The sequence below is a fragment of the Myxocyprinus asiaticus genome, chromosome 28 (assembly GCF_019703515.2).
Source record: "Myxocyprinus asiaticus isolate MX2 ecotype Aquarium Trade chromosome 28, UBuf_Myxa_2, whole genome shotgun sequence".
In the NCBI taxonomy this organism is placed as follows: Eukaryota; Metazoa; Chordata; class Actinopteri; order Cypriniformes; family Catostomidae; genus Myxocyprinus; species Myxocyprinus asiaticus.
This window is the reverse complement of record NC_059371.1, coordinates 3,913,200-3,926,293: the sequence shown is the minus strand read 5'-3', so window position 1 is coordinate 3,926,293 and position 13,094 is coordinate 3,913,200. Positions and strand designations below refer to the sequence as shown.

Here is a 13,094-nt window from a genome sequence, read left to right as displayed (position 1 = left end):
CATGACTCACATCTGGGGATCACCGCTCTGTTCAATGCCAGCATCAAGCTCCTCTTTGCCCTCCACATGACATGCATTGCAGAAAGCGTCACAGCGCGATAAAAAGCGGGGCAGGCAAGAAAGCAGGAGGTGTGCACAGTAAACATTGAAAACATGCAAAACCATGCTAGCAATGTCTAACTACATGCTAAAAACACCTAGCTACAAGCAAAAACATGCTAACAATGCCTAGCCACATGCTAGCACCACCTAGCTACATGTTAAAACATGCTAGCAACACTTAGCTAAATGTTAAAACATGTTAGAAATGCCTGGTAACATATTAGCAACACCTAACAACATGTTACCAACTCATAGTTACATGCTAAAACATGTTAGCAACACCTATCTACATGCTAAAACGTGCTAGCTACATATTAAAACATGCTAGCAATGCCTAGCCACATGCTAGCAACTCTTAGCTATATGCTGAATCATGCTAGCTAGGGGTGGGTGATATACCCACAGACACGATAAGCTGGTAGAAATTTGGAAACAGGTATACATTTAGAATTATCGTCCGTATCATGGTTTCACAAAATCGCACCACATGGCTAGAAACGTGCACCTCATTCTATTCACGTAACGTACGTGGTACACATTCTGTCGTAGAAATGGAAAGGGAAGGCGGAGCGGCTTCACATGAGACTGAGCAAATTCAATGGCATTCTTCTCCTACGATATAAATATGCTTCTCATCTCACACACAGCTGTGTTTCACGTGATTGTTGCACGCTGTCTCTGAAGCATGAAAGTACTTGTGAGTCCAGCAGGCTTCCAGATTGTGCTCCACAGACAGGGGAACGCAGAGTGTGTGATCACTCACACTAATCAACCTGGTTTCTCTCTATCGTGGCAAAAAAATTGCGTGAACCATCTGAATTCTACTAAGCTTTGAACGCTATGGAGGAAGTCATACAACTCAAATGGCAAGAGAGACTGACATTCTAACCAAACACTGACAAGGAAAACAGCTAAAACAATGTGTCATGCGCCAACAAAGTGTCATCTGTCATGCAGATTTTTTTAAACTACACTTCATCACCCTTAATAAAATTCAGTTCTAATGATATTACGTTAGAAAACAAACCAGCTTTGCTTTCAGATATTAAAATATCGTATGTACGTATGGATTATTTCCGTTGTTGCATTGCTTTCAGAAGATGTTTAGTTTCTTGTGGAAAGTTTTTTAATAATACCAGTCAACAACATTAAGGCTGAAATTAGTCAACAACGTTGACAAATTATTGTCGACATAAATTTCCATTGTCGAATAGTCGTTTGATCCGATTTATCGTAATATGAGATCATATGAAACTCTAATGATGACGCGTGAGAACAGCACTGCAGTTCACGCCTGACTGAGGAGAGGAAGAATTACACAGATCACAGATGCACTCTAAACTTTCCAAACAGCTTCAGGTGATGTAGATCGCAAAGTATGAGGTCATTATAATGCAAAAATACAAAATAAGTAAATACAGAAGCACTCTCGTTGTGGAATAAGTGGAGCTGGAGAAAAACTTGCGTGTCGAGCGTCTTTAAAGGAAACACCTCACCATTATATCTTTAATGCATCATCCTTTATTAAAGTTCAAATAATATGGAAGCAGGTCATGTAAATAACTACAAACTCCAAAACGGTCATTTCTCTGTGCGGTCAGCGCCTCTACTACGAGTTGCACGAAGTGTCCCGATCTAAGGGTGAAGAGATTGAAACAGTACTCGGCTGATGCACACTCTGTCGCGGGGACGCTCATCCCTCGAGCGCTCGTGCTTAATGTAGCTAGATTATAACGTGATGCCTCGCGACTTAATGAATCATAATATATGCGTTACTGTGCTGTACTATGTTACGTTAAGTCAATTGGCAATACGCAACTTTATTAATAAGAGAGAGGTTTTTTTTTTTTTGTGAGTTAAAGATGGATTGAAGAGAACAGAAAGGTGAGAGAGGGTAGTCTTCACCCCATTATACACTGCAACAACTTGGTCGTTTCTGATTTGTTTGTTTTTTTGGCATGTTTCAAAAAATATCTAAAACCATTTTACAACTTTTGTTTTATCTGAGAATGTTGAATATAATATTAAAAATACAAATATTTAAAAATATCTAAAAATCCTTTAAAAAGATGCATTCACCTGAGAAGCAGCATATAAGATATTTAGACTTGCTTTTAGAAAATAGATCTTGAGTATAAGTATATTTTGTCTTTACTGCACAAGTGTAAAAATACACTTATATACAAAATACACTTATATTTAAGATACATTCTCTTAAAAGGAAGTCTAAATATCTTATGTTGCTTTTCAAGTAAATGTATCTTGTTTTAAGGATTTTTAGACACTTTTAAATGGAAAACAATATAAAACACTTGATGTGAATTTTTTACTGAATTAAACTTAAAAGTATTTTTTTCCCCCTTTTATTCGGTGAATGTCATTTAGAGGTATTTTTAAGATGATTTTGTCCTCTTTATTGTTAGCAAGCATGTTTAATAAAACCTTTTAAGTCGGGAACAAGTTGAATAATCGGTTAAGAGCTAATGATTAATCGATGCAATAATCGCCGAATAGTCAAATAATCATTCTAATAATAATCGTTCTAATAATCGCATTATGGTAAGGTTGATTACAACTTTTTGAATACCACCAATTTTTTATTTATTTATTTTTTTTACTCTGTCAAGTTCCGAATAAAGAGAAAATTATAAAAGAGAAAACAGTTTTCATTTATAAAGTATTTCATACAATGACTAGATTTTTCAAAAATAGGCATTACAATATGATTAACATATAAACACATTTTTATTTTATTTTTTAAAATGTAACTATATTGTGATATATAACGTTAGCCCTTACAAAAAAATCTAAATTAGTCGCAAACTTGCCGCAAATTTGCCGCTCATTATTTTGACATGCAAATGAGCATTTGATTCACGCAAACGTTTGCCAGAAGTTTGCTGCTCTTTGCCGGTAGCGGTAAGCCTCCTGCAAACCTTTGGCCACAGTGGACAATTTGCCGCAAGTTTGCCACAAAGTTCATTTGCATGTGAAAATTCTCAGTAGCAAATTTGCCATGAACTCTCGATTTTCTTAAGGTATCGTGATATAAAATTAGTGATATAAGATTTTGGTCATATTGCCCACCCCTCATGCTAGCAATGCCTAACAACATGTTAGAAACTCATAGCTACATGATAAAACATGCTAGCAATGCCTAGCAACTTGTCAGAACACCCTATCAACCAGCTTAAACATGCTAGCAACACCCCGTAACCAACCAGAACAAGCTGGCAACGCCAAGCAACCAGTCAGAACAGCTTAGCAACCGTGTAGCAATACCCACCAGAACATCTTAGAGACATGAGGGTAACGCTGAAGCTGACGCTTCTCTCCACAGAGTTCAAGGTATTCGGCAATGCTGACATGAATCATGTGGAAGCCCCTTTAGACAGGAAGAGACTGTCTGATTGAAAAGTAAAGCGACCAACCACAGGTTGTTTAAGCGATGAAATGTATGTAGACTTAAGATCACAATTTCTCTCTGTCCAAAAGCAATGAGTACACATTGATGGTTATAAGCTCACACCAGAAAACATTTCCATCATCGCTTTTGCCAGAAGCACAAAACAAAAGACGTTCTCATTTATGAAAGTAAAATCACAGATAACCAAATGTTCTTAAATTCTGCAACCGGGGAGTCATGTGAGGTTCGGACGTGTGAACGGCGAGCTCTGCGCACTTTGCTAGTTTTAATACTTTTTGTGTCATAAACTGGTGAGATTCGATACAACCCGATTCTTAACTGTTCTAGGAAGACAATATGTCAAAGAATTCAAAATCCTCGGGCTCTGCGGAAATTAAAAGACACTTGCGTGCTCAAGCTCAAGCCCCTGAGCAGCAGGCCGCAAGCCTGGGAGTCAATTTGGACGGTGAAGTGAAAGAGATTCGGCATCAATTGATGAACGTGTCGGCAATGCTGACGAAAGTCGTTGCTGACTTGGAGGATCTTGCTGTGATACATCGATTGATCACTGCCATGGAGACTAAATTCACTGAGTTGGTACAAGAGTGGTGGATGTTGAGAAACATCAGAGAGGGAATTAGCTGCTAACCCGCTAGCGACCAAGGCAGACTTGGAGCGAGTCTGGGAAAAGTTGGAAGACTTGGAAAATCATAACCGGCAAAACAACGTCCGAATTGTTGAAATTCCTGAGGACGAAGAAGGCTGAGATATGGTGAAATTCCTAAATGGGCTTTTCCCGAATCTGCTCGACATAACAGGCCATATGCTGGAAAAATCAAGCAAGCTCACAGAGTTCTGGATCAGAGATCCACAGAGGAAGACAGGCCCCGATCAATTCTGGCCAAATTTCTGAGATCATCCGATAAAGATCTTGTGTTACGCAAGGCGAGGAGTAAAGGAAGGCAGCACTTTCTTGTTCCCAGACTTTGCGAATTCGACAAGAGAGAAACGTGATCGATTCAAGGAATGCAAGAAACTCTTACATCAACAGAAGGTTGCTTTTGCACTGATGTTCCCGGCCAAATTGAGAATAAATACTAAGGATGGCTGCAAAATATTTGTCCTTCATAAAGTCAATGACCGAGTAAGTTATTTGTGGTTCTCATGTTGCAGCCGAGTGGGCCTGACTCACTGAACATTTACTTGACTCCGAGAAAGCGGAGCGCCTTTTTGTTTCTTTTTGAGCTGGTTCCACCTAGCGGCTGGAGTTTGTTTTGTGGAATAACACACCTTCGGGACAGTTATGAAGATGAATCTACATGCTATTTGCGCGTATGCCTCCTATTGGCTGGAGTTTGTTTTATAGATTATTTTATGTTGCGTAATTCTGTCTCACAAAATTTGTATAGAAGCACCAGACTTGAGCAATCCGATGGCAAAGTTGTCGCGGAGGCACTCATAAGCGTACATGGACTGTTTGAGTTTAGAGGGGTGGACACCTGTTGGCTCTGTTGTGCACGGGGTTAATGCGCACATTTTTCTTTTTTCTGTTTGTTTGGTTCAGGGGGATGTTTGGGGTTTGATTGTTGCACTAATGTTGAAATGTGGTCGTTCTAATTTTATTTTTTGACACAAACTATTTTTTCTAATGTCAAAATGTCAATATGAGTGGATTGTCTCTCTCCACGTGTAATGTGAATGGGTTGGGGCACCCCATAAAAAGAAGGTTATTACTTTTCTTAAACGTAATAAATATGATATAGTGTTTCTTCAAGAAACGCATCTTTCCCCGCAGGAAGCTGAAAAATTTGGGAAGGTATGGGGTGGACATGTTTTCTTTAGTGCTGGCTCAAGTAAGAGCAGGGCAGTCATTACACTGATAAGTAAGCATCTACAATTCAAATGTCTCAAACAGATTAAAGATAAATTAGGAAGTCATTATTGTTCTAGCAGAAATTCAGGGGCAAAAGTTGATTTTGGCTAATATTTACGCACCTAATGCTGATGATCAAGGCTTTTTTATAGATCTTGAAGGGATGTTGCAAGCCGTTGGCACCCCTCATGATATAATATTGGGAGGAGACTTTAATCTTTTGATGGACTCAGTCCTTGATCATAGTGAAGCAAAAGTGTGTAAGCCCCCTAGAGCAATAGTGGATGAGTTAGAGCTTCACAGGATGTGTAAAAATCTTGGTCTTACAGATATTTGGAGACTTTTGAACCCATCTGGTAGGGACTATACATTTTATTAATCAGTCCGTAAGATTGATTCTAGAATAATAAATTTTTTTATATATCTAAAGTCCCTCATTTCATCTGTTGTTGATTGTTCAATTGGAAACATTTTAGTCTCAGATCACGCCCTGGTGAGTTTAGAGATGTTGCCACATACAGAGAAAAAGAAATCATATAGTTGGCACTTTAATGTATCCCTTTAATGTATCCCTTTTGCAAAATCCTGAATTCCAACAAATGTTAAAGGCTGAAATCAATGTTTATATGGAGACGATCTGGTCCTCTGTATCCTCGGTGGACGTGGCAAGAAGGCAGTTCTTAGGGGTCAGATCATACAGTATGCCTCATTCACCAAAAAAATCCAACGCACGAGAACTCGGAGTTGGAAGGGAATATTAAAAGTGCTGAAGCGCCGAATGTCGTCTGATGGCCTCAGAGAATTGACCCGATTGAAATACAGATATAATACTATTTTGTCGCAGAAGGTGGAGTTTTGGATATTCAGGGCAAGACAGTCATATTTTGAGTCGGGGGACAAAGCAGTGAAGCTTTTGGCTAGATATATAAAGCAGAGAGAGTTTTTTTCTACCATTCCCTCAGTGAAATCTGCTGGTAGTGAAATTTTTACCTTGGCCATTGATATTAATAATGCTTTTAAAGAATTCTATCTTGATCTCTATAGTTCCACGTCTTCGTCTACTGATGAAGACATTAGAAATTTGTGGAACCATTAGAACTCCCTAAATTGACGAATGAGCAAAACAATTATCTTGATTCTGAGATAACCTTGGAAGAGCTTGGCGAGGTAATTAAGGCCTTGCCTACAGGCAAGGCTCCAGGGCCAGATGGCTTTGCCGCTGAATCTTTTAGATCTTATGCAACAGAACTGGCTCCACTTTTGTTAGAAGTTTATATGGAATCATTAAAGAATGGAAAGCTTCCGCCAACCATGACACAAGCCCTGATCAGTGTGATTCTTAAAAAGGACAAAGATCCAAGCGAGTGTAAGAATTACCATCCAATTTCCCTGATCCAGCTAGACGTAAAAATATTGTAAAAAATTCTGGCTAACCGATTAAGTTATGACATCTCTTATACATATAGATCAGGTGGGGTTTATTCGGGGCCGCGGCTCTTCTGATAACATAAGGTGTTTCATCAATATCAAGGTCAGTGGCGAATGATCGGACTCCGGTTGCAGCCATCTCACTTGACGTCGAAAAAGCATTTGGTATGGTAGAATGGGATTATCTTTTTACAATTTTGGAAATATACAGGTTCGGGAATACTTTTATTGGATGGATTAAGTTACTTTATAGACACCCGGTAGTGGCGGTACAAACAAATGGATTAATTTCAGATTATTTTACTCTGGACTGGGGCACCCGGCAGGGTTGCCTTCTTTCCCCATTATTGTTCTGTCTTGTCCTGGAACCATCAGCAGCTGCGATAAGAAGGGAAGAGGATTTTCCAGGGGTGATGGCGGGAGGTATGGCGCATAAGCTTTTGCTTTATGCTGATAATATTTTATTATTCGTCTCTGACCCCATTAGATCTATGCCTTGCCACCACAGAATTATTAATTCCTTTTCTAAATTCTCAGGATACAGAGTCAATTGGTCTAAATCCGAAGCGTTGGCTATGACAGCATACTGTCTGGTAACGGCTTTTCAACAGGGTGCCTTTCAGTGGCCCAAACAGGGCATTAAGTATTTGGGCATTTTATTCACAGCAAATTTGTGTGAGTTAATTTTGGCCCCTTAATAAAAAGGTTTGAGGGATGTGGGCAGGTGGGGTTCATTACATTTATCCATGATTGGGAAGGTTAATGTAATTAAAATGAATTGCATTCCAAAATGTAACTACCTGCTACAATCTCTCCCTGTAGATGTCCCCCTCTCTTATTTCAAGCAATTTGATAGTATCGCGAAGTTGTTCATTTGGAATAGTAAATGTCCCAGATTACATTTCAATAAATTGCACAGGCTGATTGACAAAGGTGGGCTAGGCCTACCCAAGATTCTGTTTTATTATTATGCATTCGGTCTCAGATATTTGGCTCATTGGTTACTTCCACCTGAGAGAGCCCCTCCCTGGTTTTGTATTGAACAGGAAGTTCTTGCCCCTATTTCGCCATTGTAAAGCCTATCAAACTAATTGGAGAAGTTACACCCCATTATCTCGCATTTGCACTCGGTATGGACAAAAGTGTCCAGAGTGTTTAATTCGGACATTTATTTAAACGTTGCCTCGACCATATGGCAGAACCCAAAATTATGTGTTAATAAGTCTCCTTTCTGCTGGTCAGAGTGGATTGTGAGGGGGGTTACTACACTCAGTGACCTATATGAGAGCGGAGTGTTGAGATCCTTTGAAAATTTGGTTCAACATTTTGGGATTCCCCGGTCTCAGTTCTTCAGGTATTTACAGCTGTGCCACCTGCTCTGTACTGTTTCTGAGAGTTATTTACACCCCCCTAAAGTGGCAGATACTCTGGGAGAGGTGATTACTGCTTTTGGAAATGGTCATGAGGCATCAGTGTACTACTCCCTGCCAATTCAGTGTCTGGGGGACGGAGCTTTAAATTCTATCAAGAGATTATGGGAGAAAGATTTAAACTTGGTATTGGAGGAGGGAGTGTGGGCTAGGATTCTAAAAAACTTCCAAGTCTGCAGCTAGAGATGCAAGGGTGCACCTTATGCAATTCAAGATTTTACATAGATTCTATTGGACCCCCTCTAGATTGTATAGGTTTGGTCTTAAAGACACACCCACCTGCTGATAATGCCAATCAGAAGTTGGAGACACAGCCCATGTTTTTTGGTGGTGTGTTAAGATCCAAGAATTTTGGTTGAAGGTTCAGAGTTTTATTTGTGACATTTTGGGCACTCAAATTTCATTTTGCCCCAGACTCTGTATTTTGGGCAATGGGGCGGTCATCAATTATAGTCCTGACCAGTACGATGATTGGTAGGCAGGTTATTTTAAGGGGATGGAAGTCAGATGGAGCACCCTCATTTCCGGAGTGGTGTGCGGAGATGGGGAGGGTGGCAGCTTTCGAGGGGGTGTTAAGTACACTGCCATTCAAAAGTTTGGGGTCACTTGACTGAAATGTTTCTCATGATCTTAAAAACATTTTGATCTGAAGGCAAATGCTTAAATATTTTAAATTAGTTTTGTAGACAAAAATTAATTTGTGCCAACATATTTATTTCATTAAAAAAAAAAAATAATTATAAAAAAAAAAAAAAAGGTTTTGAAATGGATGACTTGGACGGAATAATAAAGAAAAGCAGCCAATAAGTGCCCAACATAGATGGGAACTCCAATACTGTTTAAAAAGCATCCCAGGGTGATACCTCAAGAAGTTAGTTGAGAAAAATGTCAAAAGTACATTCTAGGCAAAGGGTGACTACTTTGAAGATGCTAAAATATAACACAGTTTTGATTTATTTTGGATTTTGTTTAGTCACAACATAATTCCCATAGTTCCATTTCTGTTATTCTATAGTTGATGAGTTTACTATTATTCTAAAATGTGAAAAAATAATAATAAAGGAGGAGTAAGTGACCCCAAACTTTTGAACGGCAGTGTAGAAGGCTTGGGTTTTGGGATTTGTTTAGAAAATGGGGCAATTATTTTGTGTTTTTGGGGGACTCTTGGGGAGGGGCTGTGGAGAGAGAAGGTTAGTTTTAATTATCTGATTATTATATTTTCTTTTTTTTTGTGTGCGTATTCTTATGTGTGACCACAGGGGTGTTCGTTGGGGGTCAGGGTGGGGTTGGTGATTGGGGAGTGGTAATGGTGGGGGTTAAATATAAATGTTGATTAAATGTATATATGTTGTGTTTTTCTTTGTTATACAGTGCATCCGGAAAGTATTCACAGCGGTTCACTTTTTCCACATTTTGTTATGTTACAGCCTTATTCTAAAATGGATTAAATTCATTATTTTCCTCAATTCTACAAACAATACCCCATAATGACAACATGAAAGAAGTTTGTTTGAAATCTTTGCAAATTTATTAAAAATAAAAAACGATCACATGTACATAAGTATTCACAGCCATGACACTCAAAATTGAGCTCAGGTGCATCCTGTTTCCACTGATCATCCTTGAGATGTTTCTACAACTTGATTGGAGTCCACCTGTGGTAAATTCAGTTGATTGGACATGATTTGGAAAGGCACACACCTGTCTATATAAGGTCCCACAGTTAACAGTGCATGTCAGAGCACAAACCAAGCCATGAAGTCCAAGGAATTGTCTGTAGACCTCCGAGACAGGATTGTATAAAGGCACAGATCTGGGGAAGGGTACAGAAAAATTTCTGCAGCACTGAAGGTCCCAATGAGCACAGTGGCATCCATCATCTGTAAATGGAAGAAGTTTGGAACCACCAGGACTCTTCCTAGAGCTGGCCGCCTGGCCAAACTGAGCGATCGGGGGAGAAGGGCCTTAGTCAGGGAGGTGACCAAGAACCCAATGGTCACTCTGACAGAGCTCCAGCATTTCTCTGTGGAGAGAGGTGAACCTTCCAGAAGAACAACCATCTCTGCAGCACTCTACCAATCAGGCCTGTATGGTAGAGTGGCCAGACAGAAGCCACAGTAAAAGGCACATGACAGCCCGCCTGGAGTTTGCCAAAAGGCACCTGAAGGACTCTCAGACCATGAGAAACAAAGATTGAACTCTTTGGCCTGAATGGCAAGCGCCATGTCTGGAGGAAACAGGCACCACTCATCACCTGGCCAATACCATCCCTACAGTGAAGCATGGTGGTGGCAACATCATGCTGTGAGGATGTTTTTCAGCGGCAGGAACTGGGAGACTAGTCAGGATCGAGGGAAAGATGAATGCAGCAATGTACAGAGACATCCTTGATGAAAACCTGCCCCAGAGCGCTCTGGACCTCTCTCTGGGGCGAAGGTTCATCTTCCAACAGGACAATGACCCTAAGCACACAGCCAAGATAACAAAGGAGTGGCTCTGGGACAACTCTGTGAATGTCCTTGAGTGGCCCAGCCAGAGCCCAGACTTGAACCCGATTGAACATCTCTGGAGAGATCTGAAAATGACTGTGCACCGACGCTCCCCATCCAACCTGATGGAGCTTGAGAGGTCCTGCAAAGAAGAATGGGAGAAACTGCCCAAAAATAGGTGTGCCAAGCTTGTAGCATCATACTCAAAAAGACTTGAGGCTGTAATTGGTGCCAAAGGTGCTTCAACAAAGTATTGAGCAAAGGTGTGAATACTTATGTACATGTGATTTTTTTTTTCTTTTTTTTTTCGTTTTTTATTTTTAATAAATTTGCAAAGATTTCAAACAAACTTTTTCACATTGTCATCATGGGGTATTGTTTGTAGAATTTTGAGGAAAATAATGAATTTAATCCATTTTGGAATAAGGCTGTAACATAACAAAATGTGGAAAAAGTGAAGCGCTGTGAATACTTTCCGGATGCACTGTATATCTTCGAATCAATAAAAAAAAATTTAATTACAAAAACAAATTCTGCAATCATACTCTTTCAAAAACTTTTTATTTATTTTTTTACAAACACAAACATATCATACCTCCTGTTTTCGTGGTCCAACAGTGCCTCCTGTGAAACTCTGAAGTCATCGATAGGAGACTGGTATCGGGCCTCGAAGGAGCCCTCTCTACCACGGTATCCCAGCGCCTGTGCTGGAGATGAGGGCAGCGGTGACATGGAGGAGGTGGAGGAAACCGAGCTTGAGTCTCCCATACGCTCCCGACCCACCTGCATGGCCATCACCATTGCTCCCGCTGCCGAGAATGGACTCAACATCTCCCCGTTCTCATGCTGCCGAGGAGAACCAGAATTGCCATTACAATACAGCATATTAATATAGCATATTACGTGATGTTACTGAGGTATGTTTCTACATACTATGATCTCATAGCCCACCCTTCCTCTGATGATGTCCATGTGCACCAGCAGAGATGCCAACTCGAGATCCTCACTGTAGCTGTTCTTCAAAGGAACCGACCGGTAGCCTGCAGACAGAAAGAAAACAAACTTTTCCAGGTTAGCGATGGATCAGGATGGTCAAATAGTCATCTGACAACCAACTAGGTCAACTAGTAGTGGCAGTGCTTTGAAAGAAGAGTATAAACTATAAAAGAGTGTTTCTTCAGCTTTGGGCACTTTCATGTTCCAAGGGTCGATTTTTATTAAAACAAACACATTTCAATTTGTTTTCTTTTTGATATATGAAAGGTCTCAACAAAACAAATGTCTTAACATTAATATACTTTTTTCTTTTTTTTTTTTCTTGGAGTAGTACCTGTTTTGAGACAGTTGATAGGGAATGTTGCCTGAGCAAGGAAGTTCTGATCATTGAACATGTCGATCTCATAAACCACAAAGCGCAGGAATGCGAATGAAGGATTACATACGGTGAATCTGAAGGGCTTCCTGGGCCAGGTGGGGTTCAGACCATTGTCCGCTGAGAGATAGACACAAAAGTGCATGTTTTAGTCACCTGGTATTGTCTTGTATATATCCGACATGTACAATGTTTGTTTTTGGGGTCTGTTGTTGTAAGAGAAGCTCACCTTCAGAGTCAGTCCTCTGCTTGGCATTGTCGTATTCTGCTCCACAAACCTCAATCTCGATGAGAGGGCAAACGATACCTCGACCGTTTTTGGGCAGGTGGCGTGCTCCCAAAACCTTCAAAACACAAGTAAAAACAAATAAATGTTAAAATTGTTTATTCAATTGAAGATTTAACACTTTATTGTAAATTGTGCATGACTACACAGATAACAAAACACAAAGGGATAGTTCATCCAAAAAATTTAATTCTCTCATACTTTACTCACCCTCATGCCAAATGATATTGTCACCCTAATAAATAACTAATCAGGTCTTTAAAACTCCAAAACTGATTGCAGAAAGAAATAATATCTGAGTGTTATAATATACACTGCCGTTCAAATGTGTGGGGTCACTTACTCATTCTATATTTTTATTTTTTTATTTTCTTCACATTTTAGAATAATAGTAAAGTCATTAAAACTATGGAATAACATAAATGGAACTATGGGAATTATGTTGTGACTAAACAAAATCCAAAATAAATCAAAACTGTGTTATATTTTAGCATCTTCAAAGTAGTCACCCTTCGCCTAGAATTTGCAGACATGTACTCTTGACATTTTCACAACCAACTTCTTGAGGTATCAACCTGGGATGCTTTTTAAACAGTATTGAAGGAGTTCCCATCTATGTTGGGCACTAATTGGCTGCTTTTCTTTATTATTTGATCCAAGTCATCAATTTCAAAAACTTTTTTTAAATTTTTATTAAATTTGAGTTTT

At 39.6% G+C, this 13,094-nt stretch overlaps 1 protein-coding gene and 1 long non-coding RNA gene across 3 annotated transcripts in view; one reads left to right on the top strand and one right to left on the bottom strand.

Moving 5' to 3' along the window:
- LOC127418969 (uncharacterized) overlaps positions 1-13,094 on the top strand; it is a 983,530-nt gene that overhangs the window by 413,822 nt on the left and 556,614 nt on the right. The window lies entirely within an intron of this gene.
- The window catches only part of plcg1 (phospholipase C, gamma 1), a 63,950-nt gene that overhangs the window by 2,661 nt on the left and 48,195 nt on the right, over positions 1-13,094 (bottom strand). Inside the window, exons 29-32 of one of the 2 annotated variants that reach the window (XM_051659746.1) lie at positions 12,330-12,444; positions 12,059-12,220; positions 11,662-11,768; positions 11,324-11,574 (exon numbers count right to left, since the gene is read on the bottom strand). In XM_051659746.1, the coding sequence (XP_051515706.1) occupies positions 11,324-11,574; positions 11,662-11,768; positions 12,059-12,220; positions 12,330-12,444 (635 nt within the window). The remainder of the gene's footprint in view (positions 1-11,323; positions 11,575-11,661; positions 11,769-12,058; positions 12,221-12,329; positions 12,445-13,094) is intronic. The other variant, XM_051659747.1, reaches the window with a different exon arrangement.